The sequence below is a fragment of the Nyctibius grandis genome, chromosome 16 (assembly GCF_013368605.1).
Source record: "Nyctibius grandis isolate bNycGra1 chromosome 16, bNycGra1.pri, whole genome shotgun sequence".
Taxonomy (NCBI): Eukaryota; Metazoa; Chordata; class Aves; order Nyctibiiformes; family Nyctibiidae; genus Nyctibius; species Nyctibius grandis.
In genome coordinates, this window is record NC_090673.1 from 7,067,637 (window position 1) to 7,086,466 (window position 18,830).

The 18,830-nt window shown below is 42.1% G+C and overlaps 1 protein-coding gene across 4 annotated transcripts in view; it reads left to right on the forward strand.

Annotated features, from left to right (window-relative positions):
* Positions 1-18,830, forward strand: part of PNPLA7 (patatin like phospholipase domain containing 7) — a 117,093-nt gene that overhangs the window by 51,391 nt on the left and 46,872 nt on the right. For 3 of the 4 annotated variants that reach the window (XM_068414086.1, XM_068414084.1, XM_068414087.1), the window contains 6 exons: positions 5,137-5,197; positions 7,384-7,536; positions 15,791-15,854; positions 16,345-16,513; positions 17,660-17,842; positions 18,410-18,528. In XM_068414086.1, the coding sequence (XP_068270187.1) occupies positions 5,137-5,197; positions 7,384-7,536; positions 15,791-15,854; positions 16,345-16,513; positions 17,660-17,842; positions 18,410-18,528 (749 nt within the window). The remainder of the gene's footprint in view (positions 1-5,136; positions 5,198-7,383; positions 7,537-15,790; positions 15,855-16,344; positions 16,514-17,659; positions 17,843-18,409; positions 18,529-18,830) is intronic. The other variant, XM_068414085.1, reaches the window with a different exon arrangement.

An 18,830-nucleotide genomic window follows, 5' to 3' on the forward strand; every position in this document is an offset into this window, starting at 1 on the left:
TGTGAAGGTCTACAATACCTTGCTGTGAAGGCATCAGTAAATTGTTATTTAACGTATTTAATTTAAAGGTGGCCTATTGGATGACTGATTTGAAGTTCTAAAGGCTTAACTGTTCAGTATCTTATTTTTAAACTTCAAGGTCACCAGAGAAAGTCCTTAGCTCACCTGCAAGCCATCTTGTTCACTGCAAGAATACAGGTCTTTGGGATCTGGCTGATGGGAGAGGATGCACTAGACAGGATCGGAACAGGCTTGGAAGGAGAACCACGTTCAGATTTGTAGGGCTGTATATCTGTTGGTTGTACAGGATCCAAACTGGCGTGCCAGGCTTGCTCCTTGCCTGCTTTAGCCAAGGCTGGCTTCCTAAACCAGGGACCTGCAAACAGACATCACTGACAGGGGACGGTACTGCCCTTCCTAGGGGACTGACCTTTGGCGTTCTTGGTGCAGGTGCTTTCTGCTGAGATTTAAAATAGCATACAATTAAACCTGAGCCTTAGTGCAGCCTGGAGCAGAGTTGATGAATATATTGTTTCATTTTTGTTCTTATGTTTCTCCTTTTCTAGGAAAGATGGATTTGTACTACACTGTACCTTTTCTATCTGTTACTTGTTACTGTGAATTTGGATATTGGTGGAGATTTTGTGGAATTTTCCCATGATTTCTCTCAATGAGCTTTGTTGAAAGTTAGTTAAGATGGGAAAAGCTTTGTTTGGTACCATCGTTATCTATTAGCAGATATCAGTTTGCCAGGCAATCCATACTATTCACAGAATGAAATAAATATCCATAGGAAAGTATTTTACAACTGAATTCTCATGAAAATCACTTTCAAAAGGGCTTATTGTAAAGCAACTCTTAAGTTTCACAGTTGAATGGGAGCAAAAGCTTTAACTAGAACCCAGCCTTGGAAGATTAGCTTGGTGTGGATAATGGGTTGAAATATTTAAAAGGATTATAGGAAATACGACAATGTGGAGAGACCATAACCACTTGGTGTGGGAATTATAGTAGCTGTGAAGCAAGGGGTGCTCAGGATAACACCTAAGACCTGAAATGGATGGAGCAGTCAGCTAGCGGGGCATGCAGAGCTGTGATACTGCTGCCCGGCCCCATCGCTGAAGGACGTTTATTTTGAACCTGAAATTAGTCATCCTAAAGTAGGCAAACACAGTCCCCTTGGGAGTGTGAAGTTTAGTCCTTGCCCTGCAGTGCAGAGGCTGCAGGTCTGTTGAGTAATTTAATGTTAGTTAAGCAGAGGGAAAATTAATGGTTTCCCAGAACCTTCTCTGTAGCAGATGCAGAAGCACTTTCACGTTCAGTGTGAGGGAGCTGGAGGGATTGGAGGCTGCCAAGAGAGCTCGAGTGGGTCTTCCTGGGGATGGAGCTGATTCAGAAGCAGCCAGGAAGACAACGTGCTTCTAGGCAGATGAAGTGGTAAGTGGTAAGCTGGGTCAGAGAGGTGGAATTGTGCTGAGGAAAGTGCTCTCTAACGCCATTTGAGAAAGACAAATACTCTCTATCCCATTTTACCCTGCACAAAAGCGTTCTGGTGAGTTAATCTGAAAAGGTGAGTAGGTGGAAGGAGGAGGAGGAACATTGTATTTCCCTTGCAAAATGTGTGTCTCAACTGAATGGCCTGCTCTGGGACAGGTTGTATGAATTTACATGTCTGTGAGAGCAGGAGAGGTTTTGGGGCTTTTGGGGAATGGTACCGATGCACCTGCAATCTTGAGTAGCTTTTGAGAGGGAGAAATACTCAATATTTTAGCCCCGTAAGGTCAGTTTTCTTCCTTCTGCCCTGAAAAGTCTTTGGCATAAGCTCAGGAGAGTGAATTTTTGTTTGCTTTGGGATTTGTTTTTTTATAGTTGACCTAGTTGTCTGTATGACCCAGGCAGGTTCCATGGCTCCAGAGTCCGGACTCGTGCTGCGAGACCCCGTGGTGTATATTTAGGTTGCTGGCAAAGCTTTGTGACCTTTCCGAGTCATTTCACAGCTGGAGATGGCAGCAGTGGGGAGGAAAGTGCGCTCTGTGTCACAAGGACAAGTTTAATCTGCACGGTGGCAATTTCAGCGATGCTGCTCTGTTCACACCTGGCCTACAACAGAAGTGCCTCATCCATGTCTGTGCTTCTCGTTATTGGTTGAAGTGATTAACTGTGATTAACTGAGCAGGATCCGCTCTCAGCTAGCGCAGTCTCTAGTAATGAGGAATGATAAACTCAACGTCCTCACAAACTGAAACAAGTTTGGCTCTATCCCTAGTACAGGGGGTCCAAAAGTTGCATTTACTTTCAGGCAATTAATGATTCTTGCCTAATTTAGAAACCTCCCGGTGTTCTTGGAGAAGTCTGGACTCCAACTCGATGCCTTTTTGCAGTGCAGATTTTTCTCCAAACCTGAAATCTAAACCGCCTGATTCTGTGCCAGCAGATTGGGCTGTGACTCGGTGCCTGAGGAGAGCGGGGTGTGTGTTTGCAGGGCTGGGTGGATGGGTGCTAGAAGAGACTGTAAAATCCAGGCTGTGCCGTAGGGTTGAGCACACCAGACGCTTCCGACTGTGCTGTGAAGGCTGTCTAGCCCTGGGTGATGGTGACACAGGGGAAGTGAGACAATTTTGCATGTACAGATGTCTGGGAAGTGCTCTGCGCTGTTCTGGCACCGTGCTTGGGAAAGACTGGCGTTTGCGTGGGAGAGGGCGTAGAAGTCTTGTGTGCTTCTGGAAAAGCAGCACCCAGTCCATCGCTGGCTTGGCTGTTCTGGGGGCTCTAACGGGGGCTGTAAAGACACACTGCACCTCCAGAGGATTGAAAATTCAGGGTTTCTTCCGGGTCAATCCAGTTTTCCCAGCAACACTGCCAGAGTTCCTGCCTTCCCCCTCTGCCCAAACCCTTGCTGCCAATTCCCAGAGCTTTTCGTATGAAATACAGCTAAATAGGTAGGGTGGGAATAAGTGGCTGCTGAATCGCTGCCCGGTTGTCTGCACTGAGGTACCTGCCTGCTGGTGTCCTGTTACCTGCCTTCCTCCTGCCTCCATCTCCTCCAGGCATACTTGGAATAACTCTGTTTCCCTTCAATCCCTGTCCTAGACCTCCTAGCCCAAGGGCTAATTTCTTGCTTCCTCCTCCTCTCCCCAAGCTAAACCAAGTCCCCTCCATGCCACCCCAGGTCCTCTCACGAGTCTCCTGGCTTCCTTGTCATAGTCTCTTGGGCTGTGTCTGGCTGTGCTGCTCCTTCTTTTTGTGCCATGTTACTGGGGGGGTTAGAATAAAGGGGTTTGGAAACTTGAAGGGTGATATTTTTTTGTCTGTTGGCTTTGAGTTCTCCCCAGTTGTACTGAATTGGGTGAGAGCTTTGGCTGCCCTGCTCAGTAATGGGTATAGGTTGATTGCTGAAGCTTGGGTCTGTTGTCGATGGAGAGATGTGATTTATATTGACTTCTCCTTCAGACGGATGGACAAGTCTCTTTTAAAGGGAAGCATTGCCTTTTTGTGAAAGAAAATTTAGTGTATGTAATATAAAACTCCAATGAAATTTCAGGCCAGTTCTTAGCTCCGATCCCAAATTGATGTTCCTTCAATGTTGCCATGACTGCGACAGGGTGACTCATCCCGTTATGGCTGGCAATTTGCTTGTCTTACAAAGTCACTGGGGAAATAATTTTTCCATATCTATATGTACCAAGGCTGTAAGGTTTACTCTAGCAAACAAGGCAAATAATATTTCCTGGAGCAGCCAACTGGAAAATGAGACCAGTAGGTTCTATTCTTAGTTCTGTCATTAACCTTGGACATTTTCTTTAACTTAGCTGGAGCTCTCCTTAGCTGTCTGTAAAGCAGAAAAGGTTATAAATACAGGAGATGGAGTTTTAATTACTTACTGACTTTTAAAGTGGTTGGGAAGTGTAAAATGTTGATAACACCTTCCAAAACTGCTTAAGGGAAGCCCTAGTGTGCGGATACAGGTTGTTAGGTGAATGCATGTAAGCTGGATATAGTGAACACTCCCGAGAGGCAGGTTATATCTCCCTTAGGAAGAGCAACCAGACTCTTAATTTTTATTAAGAATTCCCTCTTTCCCTCTCTGTTCCCTGTAGTTGGGGCAATTTTCCGTAGCTACACCCAGCACTATTAATTGAATTCCAGAACGGCAGATCTTGGCGTTATTAAAGATGGTTGATGTGGCAATTATGATTATGGAACAGAAATTGCTCACATAACTTTGTTTAGCTGTTACTCCTTCCTCCACTATTAGTTGCACTGTGTTGGAAGTTGCCTCTTTGCTCTTCTCCCTTCTTCCTCCAGATGCTTAAAAAACATTGGTGCTTATTAAAGCTGTGGAGTTTCATAGTGTAGGGCAATTTATTTTATTTTTTTTTTTAAGCAGGATATACAAATGATTCTGATGGGCATGCTGACTTGTCTTGATGCTTGCATGGTCTTTTATTTGAAAGATGCATCCTGAAGTGCTTGTTCTTACGGGAACAGTGTCTCTTTCTTTGTCCAAAATGCAAGGTACCCATTTGCTGCTGCTTGTTTAGCTTGTGGAGAGTTTGGAGAACTTTCATTGTTGAGGTTTTTGTTTTTTTTTTAATGTCCTCATGAAGGTTAGAGTTATTTTGACCTTGAATTATTTGTCTGTGGGAGAGTATCTAATGATTGCTCTATTACTTCTTAATGCATTAAGAATTGTCTCTTCTCCTTATTTGGTAAAACATTTATGCATAGCTTTTCAGAATAAATGATGCATTTTCCAAGTCTACCACTCCTCGGTATTGCGATTCTTAGTCTTCTTCTACACCACTTGGTGGGAATTATTGATTGACATGTTTCCCAAAATAATTGGATTTTTTCTTTTGTTCCCAAAGCGGGTTAAATACTGCCTTTTTTGCTTTTGTTTTGTTTTCATGTCTTTCCAGATTAGAGTAAAATAAGGTAAAAGAAATCAAGACAAATGATCAGCCACCCTACATTACAGCCATGAAAGAAGCTGTGGTTGTAAAACGTTGTCTCTGGATGGTTCAACCTGAGATAACACCTTACAAAAGTTTGAAAGTATCCATTTAGATGCACTATTTTTAGTACGTTCTGCCTGAATGTTTGTTTCTTTTCTCTTTCTTTCTCTCCCATTGCTAGGTTGTGACTAGACTTATTCACTTGCTGGGCAAGAAGATTCTTGGCAGTCTTCAGCAGGGAGGTAAGACTCATTCCTGAGCTGCTCCCATTGATGCTGGTGCTTCCTTGGAGCTCGATTTACATCGTTAAATCTGGAAACAGAAAGCGCATACTGGAAAAGAGAATTCATCACTAAATATTTTAGCTGTTGTCACAAGTGATTTTCTTAGATATATATGTGTACAGATTTTTTTTTTTGGCAGAGCATGGTTAATTAAGTGTGGGAATGGAATGATTTGCAATTGAGATAGAAAAGTGCTGCCGCATAAGTGCAGTGAAATTTCCTTGAAATTCCTTGCAAGAGAAGTGCTCGAAGGGAGCGTTGGAAATAGTGGCTGTAATAGACTTGAATCAGATAGTCATGCTGAGTGGCATCTGCTTGTAGACTGACTTAATATGTTTGTATTTGCATTATCTTAATGAATTGCCTGAGAGGAAAGGGTCTGCTATGGATTGACTCTTAAGCTTTTTGTATGTGTCAGAGGCAAAACAAAGTGTATTTACTGATTGAAGTGAGTAGGAGGAAATTTTCCAAATTTTCTTGAGCAGCTTTTAAAAGAAAACATGCACGTTAACTACTGAGGGTGTTGTGAGGTTCTTTGCTGTTGTGGGTTGTTTGGAGTTTGTTTTTAATTACTTTTATTTCTGTTTTTGCAATATTCCAAGGAGGCTGAAAACAAGATAGCCAACTCTCATGTTTCAGAGCAGTCTTGGGGAGTGAATCTCAAAGTCTGCTCTTTCTTTACATGCTCAGCTTTCTGTACACTGTCAGTTGTGTATGAATCTCTAGTGAAAATTGTTCTTAAAGTTTTTTGCATGCTGAAATGCCTTTGTGGCCTAGGGCACTGCTTTCTGAACTGCTTGGGAAATAGGGCAATATACGATCTGGAGAAAATGAGAAGAAAATTAGTGGCAGCGACTGGAGTTCAATCAGAGAATCTCCATTGAAGTTCTGAGGAGGGAAGGACTGGTGGAGATGAAGGAGTTGAGCAGTGATGTGTAACTTGTTTGAACCTACAAATGTCTTCTTGAAGATCGCCAAAAAGTATTTAATGTTCTGTGCAGAGCTATTTCAGAAGACTTGAATGACTCAATCGCTGAATATATTTGAAAAAAGTTTATCTGGTATTTCTTTGTGTCCTGCAGTGTACTGTTGATCTTGCATATAGACTTTGAATGAGTTTTCATATGGTATATCAAGTACTTCCATATGTTCATCTCAAGAATTCATTTTAATGGTGCATCTTAGGCCTTTGCTGGGTGAAATGAGATAAGCAGGATGTTAAATCCTAACTCAGCTGACAATAAGTTTATTGTGTACTTAGAGCTGAGTTGATAGGCGTTAGCAGCAAGTAAGGTTGTCTGAGAAGGCTTAGTTAAAGAGAAAAGAAATAGTATCAAAATAAAAAGAACAGTTTGTAGAACACCCCTGTCATTGGTCTTTTCCTGTTCTAAGCTGTCTAGGAAGGTGTTAATCTTTGTCACGTGCATCGTGTGCTTCTGTCAAAAAATGCTTTCTTCTGCCCCTGCTCTTTGTCCTTACTCAGCTGACCATATTATCTTGGAGATACTTCCACAGTTCCTTAGCAGCTGCTTCAAAGGTTCCATGTTTTATTTTAATACTCTGAAGCACATATCTGTAAAGCTCCACATTTTTCCATCTTGGAGAGAAGTGAAAATAGGTGGAGATACACATTTCCTATAGCAACTTTGTTTGTTGAAAACAGGTATTTATTTCCTTGATCAGGAATACCATAAAAATTGAATGTTAATTTTTGAAATATTTTGATACTGACAACAGGTTTTGGGGTTTTGTGAGTTAAGCTAATTCCTCTTGTGGGCTAAATCAATGCCTATTTCAAAATTGTGGCTGTTCAGAGTGACTCAGAGTTTCTTTTTATCTTTTTTTGTAACAGATCAGATAAATGCACATTGTATTTAACCTGTTCCTGACATCTAGATATGTTTAACATTGCCTGACTTTTACCCATGCATGCTATGTCAGCAGCCAAAAATGATGGAAATTGATCTTCATCCTCTTAAGAATGAAATATGTGGGAACTCTTTCCTTTTATGTGAGATGGAGGATGTTACATTTATCTTAGGTTAAGCAATTCGGTGACACTTCCCTTGCTGCCTGACAGTTGCAAACAATGAAATAGCACCTAGCTTTCTGGGTTGGCTGATGGCAAGTATTTTCTTTTCAAGCAGGTCACCCGCTTGGATTACACAGCTCGAGCAGCAAGTGGGATGCTGGAAATCCTGCCAGCAATCTCTCCACAGTAGCAATTATGCCGGTGTCTGAAGAGGTGCCACTTACGGCTTTTACTCTGGAGCTCAAGCATGCTCTCAGTGGTGTGGGTAAGAAGTGTTTACTGCATGTAATAAATGCTGCTTAGCTTTTTAGGGAGAGGTATGGCCAGGTAGCTGTCATTAGTCAAAGGTGGATTCATGCTGCATTGGGGGGTAGTGGTACAGCAGTGCTCAGGATCAGCCTTTTTCATGACCTCTTGCTTCTCTGTTCCCATCCCTAATGTGCATTTAATTTTAGTGGAAAACTTTGTGGCCTTAATGACTCAGAAATACTAGCCAATCTGTCTGGTCTCTCGCCTTGGCTGCCCTCAGCACCCCTAAGGCTGCAGGCACTCCACTGGACAAACCCCACCACCAGTTCATCGTTCCAATGGTGCGTGGCTGAGAGTCTGGTTCTCTCTCACACGTGTGCGAGTCTTTCAGGCTTCCTCGATTGTACAGCTTTATCCAGCAAAGGATTTCTTACGCAGTTTTCTTTGGTTGAGGTAGTACAGTGAGCGGTAAGCGTAAGACTGGATGAAAGAGACTTGTGGAGGAGATCCAGGTTGGCACTGGAAGTTCAAACTTAAGTCTTAAATCATTGTCCCGTTTGTTGCCAGCTTGTTTGTCTGTCTCATGCTCACAAAACCATGTATTCAGCTCACAGTTGAGTCATTTATCCATTGGTGAAGTTCTTTGGCAAGTTCCAGTTGCGCACAAAACCATGTATTTAATTTACAATTCAGTTCGTGCTCGGTACTACAGTTTGACATTTCCTGAACATCCTCTTCTCATCCTCGTACACTATCACAGATCTCTTGAGTAAATCTCCTATAGTCCTTTGATGAATTGTTAGTCTGCTATCTCACGGCTTATTATTTTGAAAAGTACAGGTTACATGATGCTTGAGGTATAACCACGTACATTTCTTGGTTATTTCCTTTTTGACCTTAACGGGAGCTGGAGCTGGCCCTTATTATTCTGCTTTAAAAATCTTCGAGGTGAGCAGGCACATGAAAAAGCTGTTGCTGCTTGAACTCTTACCTCTTGAAATACAAATTTGTATGCAGCTTATGGTGGAGCTGTGTTACAGTGCGTACTAATTTGTGGGCGTTTGAAGATTCCTCTTATTTTGAGATGGCAGAAAAATTCTACATCCGTAACTGAGCACAGATCTCAGCCGTAGCTGTATTGCTAATGGGAACTTCTTATGGATGGCTGCCAGCTTGTTTTGATGTGTGACAGCACTAGGAGCCTGTAAATAAAACAAACAAAAACTTGAGTAGTAGATGGACTAGTCAGAATAAACATAACCATTCTAGTTGAAGGAAACTAGAACGTACCAAACGAGGGGTTTTGTTACGATAACTTGGCCTTTCCTCGTTCACCCTTCTTTTTTCTTTTCTTTCCCTAAGCTGATGCCTGTGCAGTACTTGGCAGCTATAGATGGTACCGTACAACCTTGGCATCTGAAGTTCTTGCCAAAACAGAGCAGACGGCTGCAGTGGGAAGAGGAAAGTGTTGTGTGAAAACACAGCTAGCCGTATGGTTCAACACACCGCTGGCAGACCAAGCTCTGGGGCCGTGGTGGCCTCTGGTTGCCGGGTCAGCCTGTTGCTTGTTCAGCCCCACAACACTCAGACAGTGGTTAACCTTCTGCCAGCGCTTTACTGAGCGTGGCTCCGTACGGTACAGTGCTGAGGGATTTTCCATGCAGGCTTTATTATTTATTTTTTTTTAGCAGAACCAGGTTTTTTTTTGGTGTTGGTAGCTTTTGTGTTTTCTCCTTTATACTACGGCTATAAACTTTTTGGGTATTCCTTATTGGTGCGTGACAGAGTGCTCTGAGCTGTGTGCCAGATGGTGCTTTGCGATGAGGAAAGGGGCTGCTTTTTGGAATGATTTTTCTTCTGATTTCTTGTATCAAAAAATAAGTAGGAAAGTCAGCATTGTGAAGAAAATTTTGGTTTATTTTTAGATTGTCCTGGTAATCACCTGCCCATTAGAACTGTGTGCGTTTTACTTGTGGGGAAATTGAAATGTTATGTGAGAAGATCTGCGTTAGGGCCTTGGTGAGCAGCTGGTGTGTTGGAGCTTTGTGCCTGGGCCACCTGAGTGCTTCCCCGCTTCAAATTGGCTAATTGGCGCTTGGGGTTTGGGTGTGAACTGCGATTAGACCTTAAATGTATTTATGGAAATGAGAGATGTTATTTAATATGCTTGAGAAGGCTTAATTGAAAATCTTTCTTATAAGGAACTATCTTTCAGTGCATATGTTCTAATTTTGAAAATAAGAGATTTTGCTGTGTAGATTTGTGCTATTAGCATATTTTTGTTGTTTATCCTTTTGTTGTTTTTTTTTTTTCTAGAATAAAATTTTTGTTTAATTTAAAATTGTAATCAGATGTTGCCATTTAACACTTGACTTAACATTTGATCCATATTGTTTCATTGCTCTGGGCTTGAAATATGTTCCGGAGCAGTGGAGGGGTAGCCTTGGTATATTTGAGCTTGTGTGAGGCTAAAGCAGTTGGTTTTAGATTCCTATTGCAACTTAATATATTATTTTAGAAAATTCCTTACTCTTCCTGTTAATATTGACTTAGATGACTATTGCAGTGATGCCTGGAATCCCCTTGCTGTAGGTTGGAGACAAGAGGATAGAAGAAATTAGGAGAAGGCACTCAGTAATAGCGAGATTGCGGCAAGAACCATCATGAGGTATCGGCTATTGCGGCTCTTGGGAGGACTCTGCCCTGCTGCAGGCTGCCCCTTGTCCCAGGGAGGGTGGTCGGGGTGCAGACTGGAGGTAACACAACCTGCTTAATTGGGTTAGAGGGTGGTTTTTGTTTTTCCTGGAACTGGCAGGAAAAGGCTGTTGGCAGTGCTGTGAGTTGGAGGTGGTTGCAGGTTGATCTATTTAAGATAGTAAAATATTTGGTAATTTTTAACTGCTTCCATCTTATTAAAGGAATATAAAAATAATGACAAATAGAATATCTCAGTCTGATAGCGGAAGCTTCATAACACCATGAATTAATATATACTGTCCACAAGAACTGGAAAATTACTCAGATTTTTTTCTTTTTTCCTGCTGAAACACTTCTGCCTGTAATGAGGCAGGACATATTGGTCTGCTTGCTTGATTCTGTTGCGTGGGTTTAATTATATTTTAAAAAAATTTCTATTTTTTTAATTTGCAATGGGAACACCTCACATGACCAGCCTGCTCTCCATACTGGGCTTTCTGGGCCCCGGAGCACGCTGGCCTGGCTGACCAGGTTGTGCTGCATTCTGCACCCAGGGAGCACCGACGTGTGGTACCACCCACAGCTTTATCCAACCAATTTGTGCAGGCTTCTTTGAGATTTGGTGTTTCTATGGTTTATAGATACTGTTTCTGGACAGTGTGATTGTGTCCCAATTAAATACTGAGGGATGTTCATGTCTCCATGGTGTTTGTTCTGTTGGACAGTGAAGCGGGTACTTGATATCTGACAGCAATAACTCTACACGAATCTGCCTTCATCTTGAGACAGGTATAAATGTAAAATATGATCTGAGCATTGAGGAGAGAGCAGGGAAGTCCCGCAGAGCACGGTGAACCTGAGGCTGCATCACTGCGGCCTCACTCCATTTGCTTGTATGCTTCGGTGTAAAAGCTCTTTCTTTGAATCTTGGTTTTTGGGTCTCCAAAGAAGCAGGATGTGGGATATAAAAACTTCCAAAAAACAGGGACAGAACTTTCTACTTCTGAACTGGAGTAAAATGAAGGTGGGCAAGTTTTACTGCTGTGAAAAGTTTCAGGTTAGGATAACCACGCCAATGAATTCTGGTCAAGGTTTGTGATGTCTGTTTTTTATTATTAATATTTTTTCCCCTTAATCCTGGTAGAGCTGAGAGCATCTCTAATCAAAAAGCTCTTCTGCAGTATTCAGATTTTTAAAAGCTATTTGCCTAACTATTTTTTTTTTGTTCTTTTACTGAGACCAGCTAAATGATACCACGTGGCTGTGCAAATGCTGATTATATGTGGGAGCCCTCTGATTGTATGTAATTTAAAACTGAAGTAGAGAGGGATTCAAATCCAACATATGGGTTTCTCTCCTTCCTTTCTGCCCTTTAAATATAAGCTTTCTTTTAATTTCTAAAAATGTATAATATATTGGAAAGCTCACTGAAATATCTTTACTAATAATTTATTGGAGCTTTTAATTGTAGCTCTGGCTGAATTTCCCTTCTTTACACACAGATTAGATTTAAATGTGAAGTGTTTAATGTGGTGCCTGGACCCTGGCACAACGTGGTATTTTTTGCTGGGCAAGATCTTCTGACACCAGAACATCAAACTCATTTATCACTTCTGTCTCTTTGGCACATAACTTTGTAGACTTTTATTAGGCCAAATATAAATTCTCTTCTGATGAAGTCCAGACAAGTAAGTTTGCTATGCTACAATTTTTTCCACAGTTCATTTTGTACTGGGTGGTATCTTTTTGTGCAAGAATTTTTTCCAGGTGAGGTGGATTTGCAATGATTTCTCACCATCAGAGATCAGTCCTTGACCTCTGGGTCTCTGATTTCTCTGGGCAACTTTTTGACCGTGTTTTATTAGACTTACAACTGGGATATCATAGAATCACAGACTGGTTTGGATTGGAAGGGACCCTAAAGACCATCTAGTTCCAACCCCCCCGCCACAGGCAGGAACACCTTCCACCAGACCAGGCTGCTCCAAGCTCCATCCAACCTGGCTGTGAGTGCTTGTGTTCCCACTCCTTCACATCTTATGAAATTCTTGTTATGTGGAAAAAAAAAATTTACAAAGTTGAGTACCGTGCTCATCTTTGGAAGAAAACGAAAGTGTTATGTCTCTTGTGTGAGACTTATGTCTCCTTACAGGGGCAGGATTTGAGCTTGGAAGCCTTGCTGAAGGGCTGTCTCAACTTTTTCTTGAGTGCCTTATAGTCTTAAAAGATAAAATGAACCAGACTCTGATATTTGCCAGCTTTTTTTTCTTTCTCTTTCACGGGCTTGTAGTTCTGTACTGAAAAACGGATGACTCTGGAGTACCAATTTAGATGCTCCATGGGGTTTCCCCATGAATCATGATCTCTGTGCCCAGGGTAAGACAGCAGCCATGCTGTGTTTTCTCACCTAAAGCACATAAAAGCTAAGATTCAGAATCCCAACGAGTTCACTGAAAGAAAAATCCCCCAAGGGCTCTTAAAAGTCACCACCTCCGGCTTGAGGAATTCATGAACTGTGAATTGCTGGAGGCTCAGAGAATGTCCTTAAGTTTTCCTTGCTCTAATACTCTCCCCCAGCAATCTGCTGCTGTTCACAGTCAGAGACACTACTGGGCTTAGATAAATATTTAATGTTACCTCATATCACCTCTCCAATGTTCTTAACTTTGAGCTATTCACCCCATGTCTAACCCTACTGGAAGAGGACAGTCCCTGAGGGTGCAAGAGGCTGCTGGAGGATGGAGGGGTGTTTTCATGATGCCAACAGCAGCTGTAAATTGCCTGCGAGGCTGATGTCGGGTGTGGAGAGAGCGTCACTAGATGATGGTGTGTAACTCTGAGGATGCACTAACACAGTCTTGGACACTCCTGCCTGCTGGTGTGGCTGTTTGAGGGGTCTGTACTTGAGAATTATTTTTTTTATTACTTCATTGCTCTCAGCAGTTTAGTTTAAATAACACTTTGGTCATCCTGTTTCATGCACTTGAGAACACATATGTTGGTGTTCTTGATCACATTAACAGAGGGTTATTTAACGGTTGATTAATTGGGAGCTTGGTAGAAATTGGAAGTGTAGAGCAGATGGTTGTTATTTCTGAAGCAAAACAATGTTGGTTCAGTTAGAAGCATCACTGTGTTCTGCGCTGGGGATGAATAAAGGTCTGAGTGTCTTTGTGCCAGGGTGCAGAGGGGATGCTGGGCAGCCTCCTCCCGAGCCAGCTCAGCTGTGTCTCTGCCTGTACACACGTGTTTGTGTCATGTACTGTGAACTGCTCCTTTTCCAAACACAGAAGTGAGGTGAGTGGACATGATTTCTGAAGTCAAATGTATCTGCAAGGCTCTCTTGAAGCTTGATGGGGATGCGTTGTCCCCATTCAAGATATCTGTGGGTGAAGTAGCCATCACCTTGACTAACGTAAAGCTGCACTCCAGCTCTACCTCTGCCTCTCGCCTGGTGTAAAAGGTGTTCTGGCTGGCTGGGTCACTGGGTTTAATGGTTTCTCCTTAGGGCACGTGCCCCCAGTGCATCAGATCAGTATGGTGCACTCCAAGCTCCTTTGCTGATGTTCTTGGATCTCGGTGACCGGGTGCAGGAAGGTAACAGGCAAACGCAGAGGTGGAGCACGCTGTTCCCTCCTCGTTGTTGGTCTTTCTTACTTGACATTTTTATTGTATTCCTCGGCTCGTTTTACATTCCTGGCTGTTTGTCTTTGCCTACTAAACTTCCACCGCTGTCACAAAGCTTTGTAAGTCACATATTGTGGAAGAATATTTGGTTTACATATAATTTCTATTTTGCTGAGAACTTTGACACGTTAATGAACGCAAATGATAACTCTGCTGTTGATGGCTTTTCCAAAATGTACACGTCCTCTCTCCCTTGCTGTCTTCATAGCATGCACTGTCACGAGTATTTTTTCTGGGAGACCTCTCTCAATCCCATTACCTCACCCAGAGCTGTGCAAGCCCAGCTGTTTGTGAGGCTGAATGGTGAACCAGGTCAAAGAATCTACGAATGTTAAAAATTAAGTGGTAAAAGCCCCCACGAGCATTGGGTCTGTTCCCTGCAGACAGACGGTTCAAGGAGCACAAATGGAGGAGCAGCACATGCAGGAGTGAAGGGCAGGTTAAACCAGTTCAGGTCTCAAAATGCTTGTGAACTAATTCCCTCTCCTTTGGACTTGTTCCTTTCATAGGGACCAACTCCAATAAACTTTATTGGAGGATGAGGAAATTAAATTCTACTCTCAAGTCATCTTTTACTTTTTATCTTTTGGTCTCAACTTCTGGGATATTTTTTGTCCTTTTTTGTTTGTTGTTCCTTCATCATCTGTGTCACAAACAGCAAACATTATTTGGGTGTTTGAAAATACAAGATGAAAAATCATACTTCTGAGTTCTTTTAAAGTCTAACACTAAAGTGTCTTCAAACAGGGTGAAGCAGGAGGGATCAAGCGTTGTCGGGGAAACAAGTTGGCCCTGGAGGTCAGGATGCCCAGCTCCAGATACCGTACTTGTGGTTTTTGCTTTTTGAGCATATAATGCGAAATTGTGACCTTTTACCACGTCGTTCATTCATGGTTCCTTGATTTTTTACTAAACACATTAAACCACACTGCTCTATTAATGCCTTGAGAGACCTCACATAATTGTTTTGTTATTTCATACATAAATTTTAGTTCTTTTATTAATGAAAAAATGAGAGATTACATTATGAAAACATTAATACAAAGCAACTGCTCTTTCATGTTTTGTAAATGTGACTTTCTCTGTCAATATGAGACAGATAATCTTTTCTTTAGGTATGAGGTTAAGCCCTTAAGTTTTCTTTTCTTTGCTTTTTTGTATTTAGCTGCAGTTATTTTGCAGCCTCCACCACATATGGCCTGTATTGCTGCTGATGAAATAGAATTGCTAATAAGAAAAATAGACTGAAGTGCCTGAAAGAAAGTTCATGTGCACCACAATTCATCTCAGATATAACGTTGTTGCCAGATGTGTGTGTATACCTGTCTCGGACTGTGCCCTACAGATTTGGGAGTCTCTTTCTGCTTGGGGTTGGTAGTGGTATGGGTTTCTGTTGGCATGTTGAGTAAGAAGTTGTACTACTATAGAGAGCTTTAGGATTCATCTGGGTAGTTGGTTCAGTGCAGGATGAATAAATTATATATTTCAGTAGGCCAGTGAAATAGCTTCTGTCTTTGTCCTGGGCTTTCTGTGGTTGAAAAGGTACCTGATATTCTGAATGTTTGTGAAATGCAGCTGCAGTGGAAACTGTCATCCGAGGTGACATTGAGGAATGCGATAAAAGAGAGTTTGGAGGCTGAGACTAACAATAACAGAGCTCAGGGAACACGGAGAATGGGAAGATGTTATTGTAGATGAGTGTGGGAATCTTTGTGAAGGCTTTGTGCCAGCTCTTTCTTCCACGACGGCTCTAACCAACGCACTGATCCATCATGATCTTCAAAGCAAATTCACAGAACTGCATTTGTTACAGCTGCATTTTCTCAATACACTTTGTCAGGAGCTGAATGGAATGTGTTCACACCTGAAACTTTTTGTTCTTCTAGGTCCTGCTTTGCTGCTCACCAGCGATAACATCAAACAGCGACTTGGTTCTGCTGCGCTGGATAGGTACCTGCCTTATTTCTTACAAAAAATGCAGAAGGATACTATGCTGGTCTTACAAATATACAGTGTTTGGGAATAAAATCCTGTGTTCTAAGATATATTGTGCTTTCTCATCAATGTGTTTGAAACACAAATGTTTCAAGAGTTTTTGGTTCAAATGTGGGTGGTTTTTTTTTCTATAGTTTTTCTCACTTGTGAAATTGGAAAAGCTGAATTGCTCCAAGTGGGTATTGAGTACTCATTCCTAGGGATGTTGTGGAAGTCCTATTGAAGTTAGGCACCACTGCGTCCTCTTTGCTCTGTGTGTATATCTAATGGTATAAATAACAGAGAAATAAAGAAAGCATGAGCTAGAAATGTGGGCGGATAAGGTTCCTAGACTGGACGAGATGCAGGTTTGCCCTTCCGATTTTGTGCTTGACATGTAAGATTTCTCTCTACTTTGTCAGGAGCTATGATCTAAAACCATTTGAATTTGTTTTTCTGTCCCCAGTATCCATGAATACCGACTAACTAGCTGGCTGGGACAGCAGGAGGATATTCACCGTATTGTGCTATACCAGGCAGACAGCACCCTTACTCCCTGGACCCAACGGTGCATCCGGCAGGCTGACTGCATCTTAATCGTCGGGCTGGGAGACCAGGAGCCTACTGTTGGAGAGGTGTGGAAATAGCTCCTTTCTGGATTTGCAGTGTCAACAGTCCAGATCAAAGGAGGTTGTTTCATACTCATGAATTTTCCTGGGTTTAATACTCAGTGAAGCATAAATACTGAAGTATTCCTAAGAAATGTGTATTATAAATTGAAAAAGAATTGAACGAGGATCCTCTGAAATGGCAAGTTCTATATAGATGTATTTCCAACTAAATTCTTTTCCTCTAAAGAGTCATTTTGGCCAATGGTAAATCAAAAGCCAAATTGCTTTGAAGCTTTGCGTTTCTGCCCAGAATTTCTTTGCAGGATCTCTAGATAGAGAGAGAAATTCTTTCCTGCCTGGATGGAATTCATGATGTGTGCCTAGGAAAAAGTAGATATCGATTGTATTGTATGAACAACTTAATATATTTTATTACAGACTGTAAGCTGCATTTTTTTATCCCCTTACTATCTATTTTTATTTTTGGTATTTTATTACCAAAGTTATTTGACCAGACACATAAAATCTGCAAGAAATTTAAAAATGAGGTCACAAGTGGGTTTTTTGGGATAGTGAAGTGCTGTGTCTGACCTCCAAAGAGCCCGGGACTGGTACCATCTGCAGCGTTCTTGCATGTCACTCTGTGTTGGTTCTTCATGACTGTGTGTGGGAGGCAGGAAGCACAGTAAAAGCAAGTCTCCATCAGTTGCCTAAAACAACAAAAAAAAAATAAAAATAAGGAATGCAAGGAGGCAAAAGTGATCTGATTAGAAGTGAAAGAACAACACGTGCTGAACATTTGTAGGCTTAAGTATGACTTGGGAAGCAATCTCATTTTGCATGAACAGTGTGTGTCTGTGCTGTGCATTTAATAGTTTGTTTTAGGTAAAAAGCATTCACTTTTAAGTAGTCAGGTTTGAATCCTTGTCTGATTTTGGAGTTCTGTATGCCATGTAAGCCCACAGCTAACAGGGTAGTTGTCTAAGTCAATCTTGTTTGAGTGTGCATAGTTATCTGTAGATTCAGATAGGAATAGGGGTCGCATGTATATTATATGTGTGTATATATATATATATATATGTATTTCACAATACAGTATTCTGTTAAACTGATCCTGGAGCAGTAAATACCTGATGCCCCCATTCCTTTGGTGTGTATAACGTGCTGTAGCTGGAGAGGATGCTGGAGAACACCGCAGTCCGAGCCCAGAAGCAACTTGTCCTGCTGCATAAGGAGGATGGGCCTCTCCCTTCCCGAACTGTGGAATGGCTCAACATGCGGAGCTGGTGTTCTGCTCATGTCCATCTCCACTGTCCACGCAGAGTCTTTTCCAAAAGAAGCCTGCCCAAGCTGGTAAGAGATTCCTGCTTTGGTGGCTGGTCCCTTAGCTGTAGTACTTTATCTGTAATCCATGTATCAAAGGTAACCTGACATAATGATACTACATGATATTCTGATGTGCAACTGACTGTTACACAGATAGGGTTCTCTTTAAATCTGTTTGGCCTCAATTTACCGTAGGAAACGCAGGGGTAAGGGGCTCATGTCGTCTTTATGGATGCACACGTGGCTGAAGACAGTACATACTATCTCAAGGTCATATTGATGGGTGTGTACAGGCGGAGGAGTTCTTTTCATTGGGAGGATCCCTATGCTGGTGAAAACCATGCTAAAGGTAAAGCAGAGGCAGACTTGGGATGCTTCCCAGTAACTTCAAACCCTTGTCAAGAAAGAGAAATAGCTCCAAAGAAAATACTGTACTACGATGAAATTCTCCCAGCTACTATGAGATGCATGTGATCGCTAGAACTGTTTGGGTAGTTCATTAACCCTCTTTTCCTTTGAAGAACAGCTATCCACTTTTTAACAGTAGACTCTACCCTGCCTTTAGAATGACCATCTTCTGCCTCTCTTCTGCAGATAGAGATGTACGAACGCGTATTCCAGAAACCACCAGACCGTCACTCCGACTTTTCTCGCCTGGCTCGTGTCCTGACTGGAAACGCCATTGCACTGGTGCTTGGGGGTGGTGGAGCAAGGTAGGTGGCTTCTCCTGGGCACACTGGTGCATTGCTGCTAGGTCCTCAAGCACCACTGTCACTGGGCCGTGACAGGTTCTTCAGGATAATAGGCATCCTGTAAAATCAGCGCTGTTCTGTAAGCAGCATTTGGGGGAGACGCTGAGGACTTGCTTTTCTTACACAAACTTAACCTGCTGTGTGGATTTGTGTTTGGATTTCTGCAGAGGAACATGAGTGTTTGTGACCTCTTGAGACCTCTCATAAGTTGGGCTTAATACCAGGAGATGACCAGGGCACTAAATATGACGCTGCTTTCTTTT